The 24,731-nt window shown below is 40.1% G+C and overlaps 1 protein-coding gene across 4 annotated transcripts; it reads right to left on the bottom strand.

Annotated features, from left to right (window-relative positions):
* Window positions 1–2: 2 nt before the first annotated feature.
* Window positions 3–24,731, bottom strand: LOC136447355 (septin-5-like). Of its 4 annotated transcripts, XM_066446189.1 has the most exons (15): window positions 24,607–24,731; window positions 24,158–24,299; window positions 23,889–23,953; window positions 11,266–11,365; window positions 7,315–7,401; window positions 6,888–7,011; window positions 6,235–6,369; window positions 4,768–4,885; window positions 4,330–4,431; window positions 3,933–3,950; window positions 3,525–3,621; window positions 3,076–3,127; window positions 2,524–2,625; window positions 2,174–2,252; window positions 3–1,614 (listed from the first exon to the last, which is right to left on the bottom strand). In XM_066446189.1, the coding sequence occupies exons 2-15, from the start codon at window positions 24,192–24,194 to the stop codon at window positions 1,513–1,515; spliced, it is 1,218 nt and encodes a 405-aa protein (XP_066302286.1). In that variant the 5' UTR covers window positions 24,195–24,299; window positions 24,607–24,731; the 3' UTR covers window positions 3–1,512. The 4 variants fall into 4 exon arrangements, with proteins under 4 accessions (XP_066302286.1, XP_066302304.1, XP_066302295.1 ...); XM_066446207.1 differs by lacking the exon at window positions 3,933–3,950 and having other exon boundaries at window positions 24,607–24,730; XM_066446198.1 differs by lacking the exon at window positions 24,607–24,731 and having other exon boundaries at window positions 24,158–24,552.

The following is a 24,731-nucleotide window of genomic DNA, read 5'->3' as shown; positions in this document are numbered from 1 at the left end:
GGTTTTCTGTATGATATTTATTCAACAAGTCAAAAATGTCAAGTCAATGTAACGTTACATATAAAACGTAAACTCCACATAGCTTGCACTCACATTGGAGGAAATAAACTCTCTTGTTTTACACAAGTTAAAAATGATTGCCGATACAATAAATAGATAATATACATAATACCAGAAAACATGAAACAAATACAAAGCACCATTTATGATCTTAAAAGAGTTAAGTCTACAAAAAATTAAATGATGGTACAAACACTTTGACATACTTTTCACCAACATTGGCACGACTAATCATTACTAGTCAGTAGTTTGACTAAAAACCGCTTAAAAAACAACACAAAATACACTTTCAACCATAAAGAAAACTGCATCACAACTAACAGTACAGGTTTAAGCTAACTTGAGATGGTTAGCCCAAGATGGTGCTCTAACTTTGGTAAATCATGATCATCCCACAAGTCACAAACACACCATTGTTTTTGTATATTGTGCCTATTAGTACTGTAGTTCTAGATGTAGTATGATCCAATCAAAAGTCCTGTTAAACATTTGGGAATCAAAGCTGTTTTGGTTACACTTTGATGGCATCATTTGAGACCTGATAGTACATGTAGTTTGTTTGATCTAAAAGCAGTCTGCTTGTTATGCCCTTACCCATTCTACATGTATATACCTTAACTGGAAGCACCCATAGAGGCACATGCAGTCTAGTACTAGTGCATATTTCATTGTGCAGTGGAAATAGTAAAACATGTATTTTCCTCTCTTATTGTTGTGTATACCAGTCCTGTATTTTGACACTTAAGTTGTGCATTCTTTTAAGCTATTTTCAAGCTATGGTACTGTTTCTTATGGCATATTGTTCCACATTGTATACTTATGCTACTGCCATCCCAGCATATTCTATCTAATAGTAATACATGACAGTCTAATAGGTTAAACTTCTTCTGAAAAACCATGCCTCACCTTAGGAAGTATTTACAACTTGGCCACAGTTGAGAAGAGATATTAGACAGTTGCACTCCCCAAAACCTTCTCACAAATCTTCAGTCTCAGACTGCTAGTAAAAAAAGGAAGGGATCACAGAATGAGTAATCCATATTCTATATATGAGTGGGCTCTAGTGCAAGGCTTACTACAAATACCCCATACTTTAAACGACAGATGGTACGCTACATAATATACTTTATACCAGCCTATGGGCCTGAAGGACATGTTATAATTACAATATCTGAGAATCCTACATTCACACGGGACACATGGCATCACACATTGGTTACGTGGTTATGTTGCATGAAATGAACACTATCTCCTAGAGAAATAACATCTTTCCTGTTCCAATCTCCATCCAGACTTTCTTCACTAGATCCATGTTAGTGGGGAGGGGCAGTGATGGTAGTTTGTCGCTTGGGAAGCATGAAGGAAGCTTGATTTTTTTCAATGAGGTTACATCTTTACTTCTTCATGGTGATGTTCCACCTTAGCTGACAGAAACCGGATGTTACACAGTGCCTAGATGACCAGCTGGTGTTTGGGAGTGGTCTGCGTTGACTGGCGTTTCTGCTCCTCAAGCTGCTGTTCCATACGGGCCAACATCTCCTGCATACGCCGCAGCTGAAACAAACAAACAGACCACATTTTAGTTCATGCCTTCCCATCTTGTGAGGCACAGTTAGCCCTAACAATACATGCCTTGTAACATTTCTAATACATATATAACTTAACCTAACACTGGGTTATGTGGCAAACATTGGCAAGCGGAAATATTCATCTAATTTTCCAGTTTGTTTTAGTGGTATGACAAGCACATAGTACATGGATCCAGCTATCTCACCTATTATCAAAAGGAATAATCTTAGTTTTCTCTCCCTTAGCCTGTAATACCTTTGTCATACAGCACAAAAATTGATTGGCGGATAGGTCTGCCAGCTCTAAATAACATTTTCGGCATTATTTTTTTTATGTTCTCTTGATCCTTGCAGCATTTTTAGGATCAGCCAATGTTTGCAGGTCACTGGTTCCCATTAAATCTGACATGGTAGAATTCAGGAAAAAAATATGGGCAACCCTCTGTCAATTTCACAATCAGTTGACCCTTTGGCGATCAACAAATATGGCCGAAGCTTGCCGACTGTGCGACTGGTATCAATAAAAAAACAGTCTCCATATCTACCTCCTCATCCTTCTCCTGAATGATCCTGTCTGTCTCCTGGACGTTGGCAAAGTCTGGGCTGGAGTCTCGCTTCAGTTTACTGTGAACAATAGATAAAGTACATGTTATCAATTGCATGCTTAGAATGGATTGCCATTTTGAAAAGGCTATTTTGACTCTTTTTAAGCCAGAGACACAATGTCATATGTTTTGCAGGAACGAAAAAATGACATATTTCTTATGTTATACTCATAAAGCAAAACCACAATGAAAGTAATAGTAATGTCACCTTCCATTTTTTATGTACCCCTTTCTATAAGACTTAAGAACAGTTACTGTTACAGTGTACTACAGTTCTAACTTATACTCACTTTCTCTGGAACACAGCCTTGTTCATTCTCTGCAGTGTCTGTGCTCTGTAGTTCTCATAGTGAACATCTCTGGTCACATCCTTCAGGTCCTGCATGTGGGTTCTGTGGACAGAGAGATCAAACTTTACTACTTAATAAACTTACAAGATAGAAGGTAATAGAAAAGAACTCTTAGAATGAAAGTCAGCCTCAAAGAACATAAAGCACCTATCGGCACTAAGGAAGAACAGCAGCAACAATAACAGCAGGACCAAATAGCTATTTGAATTGGCACAGTATCACACAGTCAGACCTGCCCAAGAAGACCACTCAAGGGACCGATAAAGTCTGGTCTATGTGGCCAGGTGGTCACTATACACATGATTCTTAATGCTTATATAAATGTGGTCATATTGGCCAGGTGGTCCTTATGTAGAGGTGTTTGCTTGTACAGGTTTGACTGTACATATAACAACCGATGACCAATCAGCACCAAGGACAAGTAGAAGTTTTGCTTGGCACTCCTCGCCACACGTATCCAATGTGCAACATACAAGTACTGATTGAGCTTACCTTACAAGCATGTTTCTCAGCTTGACAAAGTCACAGTGATCCTGATTTTCAACTGGTGAGAAAGAAAAACACTCTGTTAGGCACATGAAAATAACACCAGATACAATAACAAAAGAAAACATGATTTACAAGTACTGTCTACCATCTTTAATTTTTTTGAGAGTTGATTGTCAAAGACTAAAAAGGATTGTGCTCTGTTCTCTCTTATCATATAATTGTTAAATAAAAATGATATGGTATAGGTGATGGAAAAGAACTCTAGTCCCTGTCAGTCTGATGGATGCTGTCTGAAATGTCTGACTGTTTCAAATCTTATCCAGTTGCTTGAGTACCCGGTAACTGTTTTTTTTGTGTGTGTCTTACTACCTGGATGTCTAATAACCTTCATCACATATACATGTAACTGTTAAATAAAAATGACATGGTATGGTTTCTAGAAGAGTGCCTACCTTCCACCACCCCCCATGGGTACACCCGTCCTCTCACTCGTCTGCCCTTCACTTCTATCACTGTGTTACTGCCAATCACTGCAAATGGAATGCACGCCTGCAAGAAACAACAACTACATTATATAAAAATAATCAAACACTTGACATTTGGTGTTTCTTGTGCCACAGGCAAATGCTGGATGATTTGCTAATCAGCTTGATAATTTGCTAAGCACCTTGTAAAGACTTTATTACAGTACATGCACAGACTGGGAGAAAACACAGCTACTGTTTTGTTGTATAGCACTTTATATCAAAAGTTCACAGAAAAGGTAAATGTTGAAGCCTTTTCTAATTGCAACAGCCAAAGAATATCGAGAGATTGAAGCCAAAAGCTTATATAGATTTTCCTATTGTACTAAATTTTACCTCAGCCCTGAAGTCCAACTGCTCAAAAACACACATAGAAACAGAAGAAACTGTCACAGACAAATCACAAAAATCAGACAGAAATATTTTGAAGAAGACAGTGGACAGAAAGAAAAGGTAGCATGACAAGAGGAGAATTATGCAAACTTTTGATGAAAAAAAACTGCTCCAAAATTTTCATATTATTTCAACCAATCAACCCCTACAGGACCCTTCTCTTTCACACATTCGAGTACCCATGTGCAGTGTCAAGGTGAAGGCCCCTGAGACGTAAACAAACCCGTCTGGACATTGAGAACTGTTTACAAGCCTTCACATTTGACACTGCACATGCGTACTCGAATGTGTGAAAGCACTTATTAAAATGATGGACATAATACAAGCGACAATATCTGACCTTGAGGGCATTATCCTGCTGCTTGAACTCCTCATCCTCGTCTGAATCACAGTCAGGGAACTGGTAAATCTTTATCTCACACTTCTCAATCTCCTCGTTTATCTGGAAACCAACAAAGAGGCAACTGTTATAACATTCTCTGCAAGAGGAATGAAGGAAGAAACTTATAACATTGGAGCCCACCGTCTGGCATTGCACAGAAACTAGGGGCGACACTGATCTGAATGACTCTGGAATCTAGACTTGCAAATTCTCATAAAAATGTATGGAAATGGTTCTTCGAAGTCTAACTTCTTGCTTGCAATCTGAAAAACTTTTAGAAATGAAATAGAAAGGAACTTGACCAAGAAAACATTCTGCTGAGAGTGACATGTACTTGCTGGTAGTAACTTTACATATAGTAAATAGTTCAAAAGCCATTGAAGGTGCCGTGCATACCTTTGCCTTGAGCTTTTTAACTTCAGCTGGGGTGAGGGTGTCGGCCTTGGCAATGACAGGGACGATGTTGACCTTGTCCTGAAGTCGCTTCATGAACTCTCTATCTAATGGTCTCAATCTGAAGTAAAAGCATTCAAACAGGAAATTCAAGGATACAAACATGATACAGCTTTCAAAGCAAGATTCGACAACTTCATGGAGAACCATCCTTTCAAGTATAACCACAGAACACTGGACCATCTACTTAAACCCATTGTGACAGTCAGTTGAAGAAGAGACAGATAACGAGCGGTCTAAACTGGAAGAACATCGTACCTGGTGGTAAACTGTACTCTACATCCGAAACAAAGCAAAGGAGCGAGTAGAAACAAGTGATTCCAACCGAGATTTGAACCCACGCCGAAACCGGCAGCCCAGATCACAGGCACGAACGCCTTAATCACTAGGCTAAAAGGTCAGGACCAGTTAGACTGGTCAGTTGGAGGCACTTGAACCCCCACTGTTACACATCTATATCTGTATGTATACAATAACAGACAAGACCCCACATGTACATGGGGAATAGCATAGTTAGTTTTGAAGATGCAGAACACATAAAACAGCACTTGAAATACTCTACATAATTCAAAACAATAGGAAAACAATTGGGACGTCATGAATTTGTAAATGTTTCTACTGTTTCCAAGTGTTTGTTTGGAGTATTTTGTGTTTGCCACCAGCTTGGCTAGGGTTTCTTAGAACCATTGCCTAGATTTGTCTCTGCTTACATTTCAGACTAACGGGGGTAAAGTGAGCCTTTGACACAAATTCCATCACCCGGCTTTCTTGTAGGATTAGTTTTAAGCCACTGTTCCATGTTCTTTGGAAAACAGCCATAGACCAACTGGCTCCAAATAAATCAGCTCAGATGTCAGCTCACTCAAAAATCCCAACACACTGTGGCTTAACTTAAGGACATTTTGTCAGTTCTCGGTGTCACTTTTGACTCTGTTTAAGGCAGGCTGTCAGGCGTTGCTCTTGAAAAGTTCACTCATGTGAACTGTACAACTTTGGTAAATATTTGCAACTTGAAAGGTCTCTGACTTCCACTGACCTTTGAGAAGCACCAGTATGGTTAGGGACACTTTTTAGCCTCTGTTGCAGGCATTTTGGCCAGCGTATATCTACCACCCAAAGCTATTTTCCATTCATGCATCCAACAACACAATGATAAGTGGTACAAACAGTGCATATTCCATATGTGTACAAGAGATTGAATATCTCAGGGTCTGCATGACGATGCTTTACAATGAATTTAGAACAACCCCTACATATTACGCAAAAATCAATGGAGGAAATTCCGCAAAATTTGGTTACCTCGCTACGAATTACGCGAACAAGACTGCTTTCCCTACGAATTATGGGAAATCAAAATAGGTTGCCCACGCCTCACATTAAAGAGCATGCAAACCCTCTCCATATACTAACCCATGGCCATATGGAGGTATGAAGTACAAGCAGCAGTGGACCCTGTTGTCAGTGATGTTCTTACGGTTCAGGCCGCTCTCATCACGGAAGTACTGCTCAAACTGGGCCTCGATGAAGTCTGCCACCTGCTTCCAGCTGCAAGAAAAGCAAAAAGTTAGCTTGTAATAAAATTAATAATATGACAGGGATTATTGATTGTCTGGATGCACCAGAGCTGTCTCCAGGACCTGTCACTCCATCTCAGGATGGAAATTGGTCTGTTGGGACGGAAAAAGATTTTGATCCGTCAAAAAAATGGGAGCAAAAGCAGAAAATCAGATTGTGGTAGACTAAGTTATAATATGACATGGAATAACTGGTCTGGATGTACCCTGGATGAGAAAATCTGAATACCGTTGTCTTTGAAAAGAGTAACAACATTTTAACGAATTGAAGTTTAATGCTAGCATTGAAAATTAAGCCTTTAGTGTTTATAAAATTTGGGCAAAGTAAAATGAATTTCAAAATGATGCCTGGTCTACAAACAGGTAATAGCGAGGAGAATTACTGGAAGACAAAACAGTCACAGAAGGCAACAATAACACACAAGCAAGGTTGAAGACTTGACAGTTAAGATAGTATTTACAGAAAAACTAGAAAGAAAGACAACTCACCAGTCAGAGCAGTCTAGAGAGTCCCCAAACCCTGGTGTGTCGATGACGTTCAGTTTTAACTTCACTCCCTTTTCCTCTATCTCTACTGTCGACTTCTTTATCTCAACCGTCTTGCTTATTCTCTCTGAAATAAAGCAAACAATAAGTTTCACAATAGATACTTCAGAAGTACTGCCACTTTGAAAAACGGATTGAGAGATCTGTAGTACAGCACCCCCCAGGTATGCACAGTATAGTGCATTATACTGGGGGACATTTGGTTGGAGATCTGTTTGGAAAAATCTTTTCAGGGTGGCAGAATTATGTACCCTGGTAGACTTATGTTATTAGATGTTACAACTTACAGCATATACTCATGTATTTTTCTAAGAGCAGAATGGTTACCGTAGCCTAGAATCTAAGACCCTATGACCTAGAGACATCTCACCTTCAGCAGTTGGTACCACCTTGTCCTTGTACAGGTCTGTCAGGAACAGGCTGTTGATAAGGGTGGACTTCCCCAGTCCTGTCTCTCCTGTAGGGTGCAGAGGAGAAGAAAACTTACCATATTGCTACACTTTACTATTAAACGTTTGTTTGATTGTTCAGACCCTTGTAGTACCCAGTGGCACATAGGGCAGCAGCTTCCTTTGCTGTTTCAGTAGCAGGGTAACATACACTTGTATTTTCACAGGGAAGGGGTTGCTAGCATTTCCCTTAAACATGCTCCAGGCACCTCCTCGAACATGGGACCCCCATTTTACGTCCCTTCCAAAGATGGATGCCAAACTGAGATGCCCTCCCCAGGATTCAACCAGAGTCTCCTAGTTACTACCTAATTAGAATCAGGAGCTTAACTAAGAGGCTGCTACCAGTTGAGCTACAGGGACATCCCACACCTTACTAACACTGTATCAATACCTGTATTGATTTGCTGATATCAATAATATCCCATTTACCTGTTGCATAACCATTGCTACAGATTTCACAATAACAATGTTTCAAACTGTTTCTTACAGGCAAAGATGTGTTACATAAATCAGAAAACACATTGTGTGTTTGTGTATTCCATCATTGTACAGTAATGGCCTTCAGGAATGTCCGTCATTTAGAACAATGTTAGCATTCGGTGAAAGTCCTGCATACCTCTTTACTTAGTCAAATAGTTACGACAGGAGTCTTTACTGTTACTTAGTTGCAGAGACTATACAGGTAAACAATAGGTACACAGTAGACAGGCACACTTGAACTTTGAAGTATGACAGACAAGCTTTGGAATTTGGTGCATGTGTTATGTTTGTCTTTAAGTAGACTATATATAACACCAGGTGTGCTAGTGTGTTCTACACCTGGACTCTTGTAGATATAAGCATGGCTTAACTTTACAGCAGCAAAATAAATGCTGAGTTTTTCCGGGTTTGCGGAAAAAGCCGGCCCTGTCTACCTGGCCTGTCTACCCTGGCTATCTACCCTTTTTGGACCCCAAGGGCATGCATGGGGGTTTTGCATCTGATTGAATTTTCTTGAGGAAAAACTGGGTCAGTGACAATCCCAGCTGTGGGTGGGCTGGATCATACTGTTGGAGGATAGGGACAGTTATGAGCAACTCCACCAACACTGGAAGAAAATCTATTATTGATAAACAAACATCTAAGTATACAACAAAATGTACTAGGATTGTCAACTAGATAGAAGAAGTGTGATGGGGGTACAGGATAAACAAAGAAAACTGATAAAATGGTTTGCCAGAGCAGCAGCTGCTACCGTAAAGATTTCGTTAGTATCTGAGCTACAGTAACCCCCAGGAGTGTCAGACATCTGCTGTGAATTTAGCTGTTGTGACAAACAAAGGTCCTATTGTTGTTTGGCTCAACCTACCAGTTTTCTTTGGTTCCTTGTATTACTTTCTACTTCAATTTTGTTTAACATTTCAGGACCATTTTATTGTATACATCAGGGCTCTAGCCAGCCTGAAATGTTATCCCGTAAGCCCTAAAATTTTGTACGAACCTAACATATCGAGCGCCGAAGGCGCGACAATTCTAGGGGGGTCCGGGGGTATTCCCCCCCGGGAAATTTTTAAATCTAGACCCTCTGAAACGCTATCTCCAGCATTTTGAGGGGCAAGTTTGGGTGAAAAATTAATTGGGCCTTCGTTGTATACAATCGGCAAATAAATGAAATTTAGCACCACAAAACTTTCTTATTTATTTTACAAATACACACGTGAATTCAAGTCGGCAGAAATAAAACATTTTCAACACCGGTCGACGTGTCGTACCGGTCCCGTTTGCGCCCTGTACTAAAAATAGTAGGAAATGAGACACCCTACTTTGGACAGAACGCCCTAAAGACGTTCAATATTTTCCTTCCGTGTTTTCCATGGTCGATTTCTCCGGTAACTTCCACTTGATTTGATCAAAATTCGTCGATTCAAGCCCCATCTTCGCACCAAATATCAATTTCTGATAAAACCTCGCGGATTCGCGCCTCTCGTGAACCGCGAGACTTGTATGTCATTGGTCGATTTTCCGTGACGCGGCGTGAACGAACGCTGTTATTGGTAGATGATATCTGATTCTGAGGTCTAAAACTATCAACACCAGTTTTCGCGGGAAGAGTGCGTGTAACTCGGCGTAAAACTTTAACAATGTTTACAAAAAAAATACGGAAAGCCTGGTAACTACCGGAGTATTTTTTGTGTGGCTATAACTAGCGGTGAACCGTGGAAAACAGCCGAAAAAACGTCAGCCCGATGCGACCGGCCAGAATTGTAGTGGGGCACTAGTAGTGGGGAGGGGGGCAAACGATGCCGATTTTCTCTCGGCCCACGAACCACTGGCAACCTCCGCGCCTCCGTTTGTCACCTACCTATAAAGCCACCTTGGGGTTGTCTGCTGCCGCCGGCGGAAGATAGAAATGGCCTGAATCGACCTCGCTTCAAACTTCCGCTTCTTTTCTGGAGATCTTTGCAAAAGTTCAAGCCCTGTCTATATCTTTTCTCCCGATTTTTTTCCGTCAAGGTTTACGGATTGGTCTTGAATTTTTTCCGTAACACGCAGCAAAGTTCCGTAAATTTACGGCAAAACTGGCGCTGGCTAGAGCCCTGGTATACATGTATTTGGAACTTTTTTTTCCAGTCTTGGTGGAATTGCTTTACCAGCTCCTCCAACCCCCCCACCCCCAACCCAATAGGAATCTTCCATCCAGCTCACACACATCTGGAATTGTATTGACCCAGTTTTTCTTCAAGGAGCCATGTAAAATTCCTTAGGATACAATACCTAATTTTAAAGCCCAAACCCCCATGCATACCCTTGGGGTCCAAAAAAGGTAGACAGCCAGGGTAGACAGGCCAGGTAGACAGGGCCAGCTTTTTCCGCAATCCCAGTTTTTCCCAGTTGAAGGGCTCTGGGCTTTTCAAAAAGAATTTACTCTACATAAATGTAGTGTAATATTCAATATGTCTGTTTTAATTTTTTTTCAATATACTGTACGTTGTTTTTTTAAAATGTGATGGAACTCAGAATCACTTTGCATAGCAAAGTCCTATAACAGCATTGCTTTGATCCCAAACTGAAAACCATACTTCACATATGGTAGTTATCATCATTGAACATTCACTAACCCAGAACATACCAGGTTAAAAACCCAAAGCCACATCAGACAGACCATCACAGTAGGCCACAGCTTAATGTACACAAACCACAGAATTCCAGGAATGACCACAGGACTGTTAGATCTTTTCTCCCACAACAAGACAGTGGATGTACTACCTGAGGCATTACTGGCATTTTGTAAACATACTTGGAATTCACCAAAAGTTCCGCAGAAATACCTCAGATGAAAGAATTGCTGCTGAAGTATCAAACTGCACCTTTCTTCACCTAAGGCTGATACAGTCAAACCTGTACAAGTGAACTCCTCTACATAAGGACCACCTGGCCAATGTGATCACTTTTTAGATAATTTTTCTCATTGACACAAACAATCCTGCCCAAAGAGACCACCTGTCCACATAGACCAGATTTTATCAATCACCTGAGTGGTCTTCTTGGGCAGGTATGACAACATGTATCACAAAAACTGTGCCCTACATTTAGCTTCAATTAAACTCGGACTAGACTCCTTTTATGACACCACAACACCTTATGATGTGCCCTAAAATCTTTCCAAATTGTCAGACAAATAACTAGCACTGGTGAATCTTTTTATCAGGCAACTTTAAAGGATTAAATCATGCAAATCACATAAGTAAAGACCTGATCACCAACAAACAACAATCTTGAAAAATCTTGATGCATATGCATGCATGAATCTTAAAACATTTCCTCAAGTCAACCCCCAGTGCTAAAGGTTTAAGAAACCATAATATAACCATCTAAGAAGCCATACCTACCTACAACAATCAGCGTGAACTCGAAGCCTTTCTTGATGGACTTGCGGTGCACCTGGTCCGGCAGGGTAGCAAACCCTATCAGCTGGCCAGCCTGGTCATCCTGTAATTACACAAAATACATCAATTAGTAAATCAGAAAAAAACATAACAACTACATTTGTATTACACAATCATCCTTTATAAAGCTGTAACATGATGCAGAAATATACCTCATGCTAAGAGCTCTAAAAAAAGGTAAAGGTAAAGCAGTCCTCCTCAATTGAGGTGAAGCATGTCAACATATATTATGATAACAATACACATAACATATGCATACTTAACAATAATTTTTCTCACTACTGCATTAACAACCGTTCCAAAATTTACCACATCCGCATACCAGCGTTCTGTAAGTTGAGAAATTTCCACAGTACATGTTATTCAAATCCCTTTACTTCTGAATGGTGGTATTTCAAAGCTACATGTACAGCCTTAAAGTGGCAACTGAAGAACAGTGTCAGACATGAACAAAGCAGTTGTAGTACTCCAGCTGCACACCCTGCCCTAGTTTTATCCAAGGTTATAGAGGTCATCTTACTCACTAACCATTGATAACCCATTGGCCAAGCCAAGGCCTACATCTGGTTGCTAAGTAATAACTAATCATTAACCACCTACTAGAATAGCTACCCTGACTAGCTCAATCCCAGGGTAAACCACAGGTTAGGCTCCTGTGGGTGTAGATTTAAAACAGTCTTTAGACGGCTACATTTTATTGACAGAACAGGTTTAACAGGTCTATGATATGTCTGGACATTTGTTATGGTTTTTAAAGCTTATATTAGTGGGGTAGCAATTTTTTATTGAATAATCATCAACAAGTTAACCTGTGTTTTCTTCTCAAGACAGCAAATCGTAAATGACGTTTTTAAAAGGGTTGAGGGATTTTATATCTGTCAAAATCAATGTACATATCTTAAGTGTCAATTATCTTTTCAGTATTTTAGCTAATGTATGTGAAAATTGAGAATACAAGGCCATATTTTTTGGCGACGCCTCAGGGGCGAGCCAAATTTTTACTATATTGTGTGCAGATTGCAAGAATTCTAGGAATTGTACAGGAATGTGTAAGTCCATGGGACGATAACTCGAGAATGCCTGGATGTATTGTCTTCATATTTTGTAGGTGGGTAGGTCTGTAGGAGACCTTTTAATGATTGAATTTTGGGCCCCCTAGCAACTTTCTATGGTACTGCAGGGGAACTTTCACTTTTCAAATCTCGTCTTCTGAACATGCTATAGTCATGATTTTTAAGTGGTGGATAGCTCTTTGTTAGGAAAATATGTCCTGTAGATTTGGACCCTTTAGCGGCTTTTTTTGGAACTGCAGGAGCTAATTTTTGACTCAAACTTTGAAAGAGAATAATACAAGAAGGGGGTGACGGATCATCATAATTTTTGGTGTGTAGATAGCTTAAGTGATGATTTACATAATCATATACCAATTATGCAAATCAATATCTGATTTGCATAATCAATGAGGACAGTTAAGAAATCAGCTGCATTCTATTATAGGACTCTCAAACACATGGCATATGTAACTGAGAAAGAGATAAATATTGATAGATATCAATTATGCAAATTGTTACTTAATTTGCATAATTAATGACAAAATACTATAAATCCATAGTGGTAAATGATGGGGATTTCATTTTTGCACCATTTGGAAGATAAGTAAATGCGGCCACTATTAGACACAAATCTTGCATAGAGGGTCTCATTTACATAATTTATGAGGAAATGGTACGATATCTTATTTTGTGAAAACAAGATTTTCATACATTGGACAACTTGTGTTATTTTGGTAGAGAAGGTGATCGACTGATATGATTTATGCGAGGTCCTTATTTGCATGTGGGCTAAAAACGAAAACGTTAACAGAGACCACCGTCGCCATGGCAACATCTTTTTATGTTGCCAATCTTGTTAAATCTTGAAAAGACTTTAAAAAAGACTCTGCAACAGCAAAGCATGTAGTCAAAGATGATACAGGGTGAAATACTTAGGTCAAATCTAAAATTATCATCTATCTCTTAATCCTTAATAAAACAGTATGTATACTATTAGCTGAGTGTGTATGTATACTATTAGCTGAGTGGTAACTAGATAATTGTTTCAGACTTGCCTTAACATAATTCCACCAGGGTACATAATTCCGCCATCCTGAAAAGATACATCCAAACAGATCTCCAACCCTTAACATCCCCCAGTTTAACGCATTCCTGTTTATAATCTAAACTGTGCATACCTGGGGTGCTGATCTCTCAAACCCACTGTTCTTCAAAGTGGCAGATTTATGTAACCCAACAGATTAATGTTAATGGACTCCAAGGTTAACTAATGAAAACCGTCTGAACCAGGCTAAAAAGTGAAATGTTATACATCAATAGGGAATTACTTATCTGAAAGGTAATTGAGTTTATCACACTGTAGTCAAAACAAAAGGGTACATGACATCATCTGTCCCCTGTAATTGAACATGATTTAAATCTCCATCTTAAAGCCTGCTTCAGGCAACCACTTTCACTTTTGTATCACATTCTGTACTGTGTAGCCAGCATAATACTAATGGCCCTTTTCAGGCATGCTGCCATATTTAACGACCTGTCACAGACTAACTACGCTGGCTATAGGGATAATATTTGCCTGGGTTTCATCTGCAAATGTGATCTTCACCATGGACTGATTCTACTGGCTGATTATTCCTTTTTCTGACGAATTCTACGATCCATACATACGCCCTTAGGAGGGCCTGGTGGAGGCTAGCAGCAAGCATTGTCACACAGCCCACCAGCTTTGGCCTTATGTATTGATTGAGAGGGTCACCGAATCTGAAAATCGTGACATGAGCTTTTTTTTTTACCTAAAAATCTACCCCATAACATCGGATTGGGACATGCAAAATTCGGGTGATCTCTAAAGATCATGTGGTGATTTAGAGAACACTAGGCATATTACATGTACATTGTACTGCCGAAAATGTTGTTTAGAACTTCGTTATCTTCATTTTCCAATCAATTTTCCTGCTGTGTGGCTGGCATCAGCTAGAGGAATACAGCTCATACCCCCCTAAATATTCTAGCCTGACCCAGGGTCCCTTTACTGCCCCCCCCCCTTGCAGGGAGTTGTAGCTATCAAAACAAACATTAAGGCCAGGGGCCAACTACAGACATAACGGAGAGAAGGCGCACCTGTGAAGCAACTTGTCACTGTCTCTCAAAATGATAACATCTGATAGAAAAATAGTTGCTAGAAATTCTATATATTTCTTTCTGTAGATATAATTTGGTCATTAGCATATTTTCTTTTTGTTGTGACATTTCTGAGTCAGCTGGATTTGTCTTCAGTAGAATGACATAACAGGTCAACTGGAACTGTCAAAATGTTTTGGTTGGTCAACAAGGCATGACAACACATGGTTGGGTAGGAATCAATGGTTAGTAAATGCCATCTTGATGATACTCCCCAGAAATCAGCTGACAGTAGTTGGAAGTGGAAGAGTAGGAAAGCTATTGTTAGGTTGCAGTTGGGTCAACCAATCGAAAATCAGAGATGAAAAACAGTGTCAAATATCAATATCTGGTAATTTCTAGAATTTCCTTCTTGGTCAAAATATAATTGTAACATCAAATTTTGATTTTCTACTTAAATCTAACGTTATAGATGATAAAGAGATAAACATGTGTGAAAAAAAAAACAGTCACTCAGAAAAATCAGGTACATGAAAAATGCTTTTTATGCTTTTTAGCTGGGTATTAAACTGAGTTTCTTCCATCTGAGACAAAGTTTCATGTAACCTACAACACACAAACGTGAAGTCACCCAACCAAGCACTCCCCGACCCTTGACCAAATATATCACCGTTAAACATTTACATAAGCCATCCTTGGGCTACCAGCAAGTATTTGCCAAACCTCTCAACAAGCAATTATCACATTAGAAGAAGACGGGACATTTGCTTTCACCCCATCAGTACATATTTGTCAGTAATCATTACCACAACCGGAATGGTAAAAACTGAATAATATGTAATGGAAAATGGAGATCGCAGTGCTGTACCTAACAGTATGTCTTACTGTCTCTTGTACATTGTATGCCTGGCAAATTTTTGTCTTACCAAAAACTTTTTGTAATTCTTTTTGCTGCAATGGGGAGTACAATAAATCTTGAAACTTTCCCAATAACTTTCGAGCTCTCCATCACAAATTCAAAATATGGCAAATATGTCTCCCTTGTATGACTAGTATTGACCACTGTACTACAGAACTGTTTCAATCACGAACTTAAACACTACAAAAACCTTATTTTCCGCAGCTCACGTTTGTGAAGGTTAGACATCCAGGTAAACAATATGTAAAGAGAATTCAAACTCTACAACTGGATAAAATTTCGAGATTTATTTCCGGACGTTTTGAGTAACATTTTATAAACTCATTTTCCCTCCTACCACGAAATAATACTACCAGAAAAGTAAACGAAATTACAGTATCTAGCCCAAAATAACTTTAAAACCATGCCAAATATGGTGCATCCTGTCACAAATCCTGAACAACCACGACTGCTCTGTTAAACACTTTCTTGTCATTCACAAACTGGATGTTTAAGAATTGCCTTCCTGAGTTGGAGTAATGGCAGGAAATACTTAAGTGACTGCCAGGTGAGGTCTGTCAACTGATGAGACATCTAACTTGTGGAAACTGGAAATTCTGGGAGGTCCATCTCTATTTGTGTAGTATAGCATTACATGTAGGGGAGACTAATACAGCAAAACATTTGAGAAAGAAACAATCCAAGCTGTCCATATCAAACAGTGTAAACAGCTTGTTTTGCCAAATTAAACAGTGTTTTGTATTGCCAAACAAAAAACAGTGTAGAGGACATGTCGAGGAAGTAATGTTTGTAGCCTTTCCATGATTGAGCAGGCTGAGGCAAAAGTGAAGGACTGTATCATACAAAATTGAGTTGTCACTATTTGTGATTTGAAAGGAAAACATTTCTAGGTACTAAAATCATACGTTAAGAACATCTAAGATTGAGTCTTTTTGACTGAGAAAGATTTTCACATGACAACAAAACATTTTCCTGTAAGGCTAGCCCCTAACTCAAGTGAATGAGAATGGACACATTTCTTTCCACTTAGAATAAAATACTACCCTCCTCCCATTAAATCCAGACTTCCCTAGTAAACCTTTCAGCCCCTTGACCCCAAATGACCTCCTTGGCCTGTTCAGTGGGAAGTTCACTGTCAAGTGTAAAACCAGATGTCTCACACCCACTTCATCTAAACCTGAGAGCCAGATATCTCACAGTGCACCACTCAACACAGACAGCAGAGCTACAGATGAAAACACCAACTTCTTATTACAAAAGATATCGTACTATTCTTAGCACACCTATACAATAGTATATTGGAGAAAGGTTGGCCATGACAACAATTTTAAGTCTGACTCCGATGCAATGTTCAAAGGTTTTCTTAATTGTTGCTCCATAGAAAGTGATCGCTGAGCGACCATACAGGCAAACATTGTTTGGATTAGTGTAACCCATAGGGGACAGTCTTATCTCAGCCGTCTTCCTGTTGTTATCTTCGCACTCAGAGAGGATTATGTTTTCGGTTGAAAAATCTGTTGGGTGGGTCTGAATGTATGTCAGGAGCATAACTCAAGAAAATGTCAATCAATCTTTATGATTTTTGGTAGGTGTGTAGTGGTTGTGTAAATGAAGGTCAAGTTTGAAAATGGTTTACCTTGCGTTTTTCAATAGTACTGCAGCGGACTTAGCATTTTTTTGTGTTTGTATGTAGGCAAAAAAAGTGACGGAAACGTTGATGGATCTTCATGATTTTTTGCAGGTGTGTAGATGTTGTGAAAACGGAGGTCAAGTTCAAAAATGGTTCTCCTGGCACTATCCGTCGGTACTGCAGCGGGCTTTGTGTGGATGTGAATTTTCTTGTGGACAACATAACTCAAGAAGCTGTTGATGGATCCTTATGATATTTAGTGGATGGGTAGGATTTACCGAAAGGAAGGTCAAGTTCGATAATGGGCCTTCTAGCGGGTACCAAAGGTACTGCAGCAGAGCTTCAAAATTTAGGGGCATATTTTCTGAAAGTGCTATGGTCATGATTTTTGTGTGGTAGATAGTTCATGCCACAGAAAGTAAGTTCTGTAAATTTTGGCCCCCTAGCGGCTTGTTAAGAACCGCAGTGGGTGTTTTTGTTTTGACATTCGGACATGAATAACTTGAGAATGGGTCGACAGATCGTCGTGATGTTTGGTATGTAGAGAGCTTGGATGGTGCTTTACATAATCAATGACTAATTATGCAAATAAGGAGCTAATTTGCATAATTAGGAAGGAAGGAAAGTTTGTTAACCCACTGCCTTTCAATGGGACATGGGACAGTGTCAGGTCATGTAAACAGATAGCCTTGCATAAACGTACATGTAGGTCAAATAAATAAACTATTCTCCAAGCAGAGGTGTGGGTCCTGCTGGTTTTTGACGCGTTCAGTTTAAGCATTTTTGTTCAACACGGTTGGCGACATAACGAAATAGGGACAAAATAGAAAGCCTGACTAGAAACACCTAAAAACGTGCCAGATTTATTCTATTCATATGTATTGACTGTACTATTTCATCATCACTTTCAACTTTCAACACTGCCATATCGAACCTTTGTGGCCCATATAATATCAACATACTCATATTTTTTCATGACCAGTTATAACATATATCAGCACACTCTACACATATACTAGTCCTGTACCACCAAATGATTTTTAACCCTATCTTAACTGGCCTCATTCGCCCAATCATAACGTCCAAATGGTATGGTGCATGATCAAATTTGCAGGGGGTGATAGGCACGTAAATATAAATCACTTTCCATAATAAGCCTTGATTATTTGGCGAAGATAATGTGTTTGTGGAACTCTAGTTTCAGCTAAAACATATTGCAACATCCCAACAATTTCATAAATAGAATATGATGCAAGATATAAAAGTACCTGTATGATTTAAAAGACAACATGCAAACACACAATCCAAAAATTGTTCTCAATAATCCATGAAACTCATTGAGCTATGTGTCAAGTTGCTCAGACTCAGAGGTTGCTTAGCAGTAACCCGGTGGTCGCAGCCTCTAGTTAGTGAAAAAGAGATAAAACATTACCAAGACCCCGTTCATACTAAATCGCGTAAATCGCGAAATCGCCGAAATCGCGATAATGTGGCTTAGTATGAACGCTCCAAATCGCATTTGAAATCACCCGAAATCGCTTTCCGCGAAACCACCTCCGGAGGTGGTTTACTCGCGATTTGCCTGCATTCCGACTTAGTATGAACGCTCGAAATCGCCTTGATGCGCGTTGGGCGCTTTACTTTGCATATTGACCCGGTCATGGGTCAAGGGGTCATCTGCAAATTCAGTCTTTCCGCTCATTATACGATGTTCATCTACCTCCTAGCTTGTTGGAATATTACGCCGAATGCGGCGGAAATATGTCAGAATCGGGCGGCGATTTTGGCGTATGGAATGACGAAAACGCATGTACTGATGGCCATCTTTGGGGATGTGGGGATTCAGAAGAAACTCAAGGGATCCCACCGAAACCAGAGCGTGTAGTGAAGTGGCGACTGCCTGAGTTGGCCAAATACGCGAAAACATGGAAGTAATGCCGCACTATTAAAGGTAAAAAAACTCAAGATGAAGTACAAGAAGGTCATTGAACACAACAGTAAGAGTGGTGACAATCGAATAACGTGTCCGCCGTTGATCAAGCTGTTGGACGCGATTTTACAACTCGCGCTCGTTCGACCCCTGGTGTGAAGGAATGCGACTCAGGGCGATTTCGCGATTTGCGCGATTTAGTATGAACGGGGTCCAATTGACAACACCCAAACGCAATTCGCACAAGTGTTAATCCTCTTTTCTCAACACACAGTTGTTTGGACGTGCAGCCAACGAACCAAAGAATTAACTAGTTGTGGCCTAATGTCTTAAATTATCACTTACAGGTGCTGATACCGTAAAGGTGTAATAGGTTCTCTGTGACCTACACTCCTCCTGATACAAAACAGACTACTCATTCCTCAAAGAACTTCCACAACAACAGCTTACATTACTACACATCTTGCAGGTATCAAGTCTAGAAATTCCAAACCGAACCACGCTTAATTGATCACTAATAGGGTTCCAGATAATTTGCTGGTTTAATTAGTTAATCAGTGCAAGAGAGAAGGATAGCAAATATACTGTTACAATCAACTCAACTGATTATTTTTAAAAATCAATGGTTGCAGTTTCAGTTATTCAATAAAAATAAAAATAAAGGCCTTTTTTTCTTTTCCTTCCAAGCCATGTTTTGCATGACTACATAATTTACCTCCAGGCAAGAAAGAGGAAAATAATTTCATTAGTATAGATCTACATGCAAGCATACAAAAAGTTAAATTCATTTAGGATTCAAGGTCGCTTAATTTGGAGTTAGAAAGACCCAGGGGAAATTAAGCAGGAACTTGAAGAGATAAAGTCAGGTCGGAGCTTCTGTGAAATTCAAGGACAAAAGGTCACTGTGACATCTATGCTTGTTCTTGGCTTGCAAATGTTGTGAACAAATATTTTCTTTATTTTGGTTTAAGTGTTATCCCATACTAAAGTAAGGGGAAGGGAACTCATAGTCATACACAATGATAAAGACAGGTGTCTAAAATATTAACTAAAACAAGATATTATGAATCTCTCATTGTAGTAATGTGATTCACTCTCAAACATACCCAATACAAACTCAATATATGTTTCTAACGTAATTTGCATGCTAAAACAAGGTCACCATGACAGGTCACCGGTGTTTGGTGTTTGGTAAATGATACACGACCAAAGAGTTTTCATGATTCAATCAAAGGAGAGTGATATTTTGAAGAAATAAATGATTGGTTGAAAATTAAAATTGCCTAAATTTAAAGCATTAAATCTATGCTATATTATATCATGTGTTGTCTTTGTCCTTTGCTAACCCTACCCCAGACAATAAAGAGACAGTCATATTATATTGATTGCATAGCCTGGGCAAGCCTTGCCAAGACAATACATTTTTCCAATGTCTAGCTTCCCTGTGTTGCATGACAGCAGTGTGACAACCATATACTGACCAGGTACCATACCTGATGAGGTAATTTGTATATAGTGGGATCAGGGGGACTTTGTTGCCATGGTAACAGTGATACCCTGGGAATGAGCTGACTGTGATACCCTGGGAACCAGTACTCTCCAAGCAGAGGTTTGGCTCCGGCTGATTTTTGACATGTTTTTAGCATTTTGTCAGGCTTTCTATTTTGTCCCGTACTACATGTACGTAGGCAACATAAAGAAAATGGGACAAAATAGAAAGACCGGCAAAAAAAAATTAAAAACCAGCTGGAGCCGAACCTCTGCTTGGAGAGTAGGGAATCAGCTAGGCCTAGACCAGGCCGTCCATGAGGGAATAGGTACAACCTTCAGTCTGGCCCCATGTAGGGGCCTACTTGCAACTCCCACAGGGGCAGTACAGGGGACTGGTCATTACTACTCATTAGTGGTCGCGTATGTCACGTTTTGCTTTCTTTTTCAACCAAGAATAATTTTCAAACAAACATGCAAAAATGCACTCGAACAATCCTTATAAATACTTGTGGTAATAAAGTATACCTATGCTGTTGATTTATTTGAGGACCACGTTTAATAGGTTGGGAAATTGTACCAAAAAAAACACCTGGAAATATTAGCATACACCCTTAATTTTTAAAATAAGAAATGGTCTTTTCGGCTCTATATTTCAGAGTCTAGCCTGGGTGCCATCCTATACTTGCCCCCTCACAAGAATATGTACTAAACTATATTTAAAATAGGATGGTACCCAGGCTATCGATTTGTCAGGAAGCAAGTATTGGAGCCCTAATAAACTAAATATGACGATACCCAGGCTAATCAAAGTCAGTCATATTCTAAACAATTACAAAAGCATGCAAAATCATACATGTTACTGTTGGATTAAAACCTGTGCTCCACCCATTCATTTGTTAAATGGTTCGTCCCCACAACAGGATGTCAGTGAAAAGTCTGTCAGCAGATGAAATCCTCTGGAAATGGGATTATACTTCAGACCAGCTGAGAGTCAGCCAGGGGTTATACACAGCTTAGCGTAGTTTATTTTCAATGGGATGTAAGGGAAGGGCCTGGAAAATACCTGATAATGCTCGGCCTTGTCAGCAGTGCCATGTAAATTGTAAAGAGTTCATGCAGAAAAGCTACACTTGAGAAGATCGCCATCTGTGATTTGTTGACTTCCTCGGAATATAAAAACTAGAACAGATGGTTACGGTGGATATCTCATCAACCATTATATCATACATGTACTGGAAGTCTTGAAATGTTGGCAGTTGTTCTATGTTTGCAGTTTTTGCAGTCACCTCTCCAACGATACAGATTTTCTGTCATGCTTTCTGTGTGCCCACGCACAGCGAATGTTTTATGGATGCCTCCCTTTCCTACCTAGTGCAAAATCGAGTCCTTCTCAAACTTAAATTAATTCAAAATATGAGACGCAGATATTCAAAAGCATCAAAGAGTTGTATTATTAACAAAGTTGCATAATAACAGAAAAATGACTTTTCAAAGGCAAAAATCCATCCATCTTTTATTATTTATGGTCGTTTTAGCCTGAGTACCATCCTCCGTACTAACCGCTCAATCTGTTCGCTTGCAGTGGCTACTACAGTACAGAGGATGGTACTCAGGTTATGGTTGTTTACGAATAAATAGGCAACATAACTAAAAATAAATAGCTGACATATCGGCGCCCTTCCCGGCACGACCATCCACTTGACTTTGATTTTGTTTCGCTATATATAGCCTGTCACGATAAACGGATACCGACAAACTGTAATACGATACTCGTCTTCGTAGTGAAGGCAGGGCAGTTTGAACACCAGTTGCTACCTGGAATTTACTCTGTCTTGATTCTTTGGGGTACTACTCGATAATTTTACAGATTGGAGGTAGATTTGGTTTTTGATACCACAGTTTTATGTCAATTAGTGAATTACACACATGTAGGAATGTAGGAAGTAATCTCCTAATGACTGAACCCCCAATATAAGCTTTTACATCCCATCCCAAATGTACATTGATAAGTGCACAGTAAAATAACCCCCTCATTTATTCCAGGAAACTAGGGCATCTCAGCGCTCTTGTATGGTATTTATGATACATTTGTTTATGTTAGTTTGGTACCCAGTCTGTCCTTGGGTTTAAAACAAAAATAAATAAAAATGTGAAATACAGTAGTGTGTTTTTAAAAGAAGTATGTTCCATTCAACATAATTCAGGGTAGGGGCTTTTTGGCACAAAGGAGGTTCTAGACCAAGGCTATAGCTACCCCCATGTAAAATGAACTATCCCTACTCTATTAGTCTATATGCAGTAGAAAACCTAAACAAAGGATCTAAACTGACACCCTGTAGATTTCAGATCTGACATTTAATGGCTTTACCATGGTTTACATACTAATGTCATTAACCCAAGTGGGCACTTTCTCACAGAACATAAACAGATCCCAGATGGCCCAGAAAATCGGGATGATAGCCATCTTGCGTCTAGGAGTAAGAGAGAGCCTAACAAATTAAATTGGACGTTTCATTCTGAACCTATGGCTTTCCCAGTCCTTTTCTGTGGCATCAATGCTTCATACGCATACTGAACCAATTATACAGAAAACAGAGAACATCTATATATGGTTTGAACTGATTTTGGAGTGTGTGATAAGCGGGAAAGAACTGACCGGTATAATTGAATGTCCTGTATTTCTGACAGGATTAGGTTGTTATTTTCACGGGCTATTTCCACCTGTCTATCCCACCGACACTGCACCTCTGTAAACCAACACTGTACGGTTCTGGTTCGCATTAACATACCTCTTTCCTACTGTATTTTCTACCTTTTGGGATCAATCACTCGCCAATCACTAAATACAGAGGGGAAGCTGGTTTCCACACAGGATAACACCTTCGGTAACAAATCCCGTGGCCCCACAAAAATGTTGGGAAAATATCTCTCCCGTCTACCGCAAGGCTTCAGGCTAAGTTCTACACTTGGTGGCTGTCAGTACATCGCGCTTGTTGTTTACCAGCAAACAGTATTGATTGGATTCTTTCTGTTTTGAAAGGTTCTTTCTGTTGGTTGTTTAAAAGCGGGAGGGAAAATAGCACACACGCTAAAGCGAATGTTATTCTTGACACGACGGTCTTGCTTTTGTTGGCTCTGTACTAGTATTTTGTCACGGGTTGTAGTATACACAGACACAGCTTGGGAACTCTCCCGGCTGACTACATAAAGGATATTTCACCAGGCAGGCATCAAAGCAAAGGAGACACATGATGCTAGAGTAATGGTGCGGACACCCCGTATGCATGCCGGGGGGAGGTATCCTATCTCTCATTCCCCCTGCCCCGCCAAAAATAGACATCCTTCGCACTACTGAGTCTATCCCTCACACAGACTGAAAACGGTAAAAGGTAGTAGAAATTAAGGAAAGAATATCATCAATACCTCTTTCTTGGGCGGTACAGCAGGGCGGAGGTGCGCCATCGCTGCATCAGGATCAGGGATGCGGTCTGCAGATAGAACACAAAGCACAGCTATAGCAGCGACCCGTTAGCCCAAACGTCCTGTCAGATTTAGTGAGGGTAACCTCTTCCCTCGTCATTGATACTATCGAACAGCGCATCTCCACGTATGGCTGCCATTGATGATGGTGATTTAAACTACACTCTCCATAAATAGATTCCCCAAAAAATTATTTCAAGGCGGGGACTTACCAGGGTTACGGAAAGGATTGCGAAGCCGGGAGCTCATCTTTGGCCGTACGGTTGTTGTTGTGGTTTAGATAGTCCACGGGGGATTTAAACGCCCGACCGTTCGGTGCGGTGTCCCGGATGAAAATTGACTTGACAGCTCTCCCTGAAATGAGATGAAAATTGGTCAACCCGCTTGTGCTTCCGGAATTCCTGGCTCTTTACTTCCGGTGGACCGCTGTGCACAAAATTATTCCGTGAACCAGCCACAGATATGGAAGATTGCCGCTGCGGCTCGTAATATGGTTTACCTTCTCCTCAGCGTATAACGGTCTACGACAACGCGATAGCAACCCTCAGATTTGACAGCAACGGTATATATCAACGGTGCAACCCACAACCAAACCGCTGGGCTAAACGCTGTAAAAACACTGTAAAACTCAGCCTGGTAAAACTGTGGTAAACTGGCATACAAGCAAGCGACGCCGGGTACAAAGTCCACCCCCACTAGCGCTGAGCAGCCAAAGCGGTCCGTAGCCTGGACCGTCGCACTGAAGAATGGGCGCAATGCTTTGAAGTGTGCACCGACACAACACGG

This window comes from Branchiostoma lanceolatum, chromosome 1 (assembly GCF_035083965.1).
Source record: "Branchiostoma lanceolatum isolate klBraLanc5 chromosome 1, klBraLanc5.hap2, whole genome shotgun sequence".
Classification (NCBI taxonomy): domain Eukaryota; kingdom Metazoa; phylum Chordata; class Leptocardii; order Amphioxiformes; family Branchiostomatidae; genus Branchiostoma; species Branchiostoma lanceolatum.
The sequence above is the reverse complement of the archived record's forward strand: the minus strand, read 5'-3'. Positions and strand labels throughout refer to the sequence as shown.

Excerpts from the sequence above, each read along its gene's own strand:
- LOC136447355 (XM_066446189.1), bottom strand. The coding sequence starts at position 24,194 with ATGAGCTCCCGGCTTCGCAATCCTTTCCGTAACCCTG. Across the intron at positions 7,402-11,265 it reads GTTCACGCTGATTGTTGTAG|GAGAGACAGGACTGGGGAAG; the intron begins GTAGGTATGGCT and ends TGCACCCTACAG. Across the intron at positions 6,370-6,887 it reads TCTCTAGACTGCTCTGACTG|CTGGAAGCAGGTGGCAGACT; the intron begins GTGAGTTGTCTT and ends CTTTTCTTGCAG.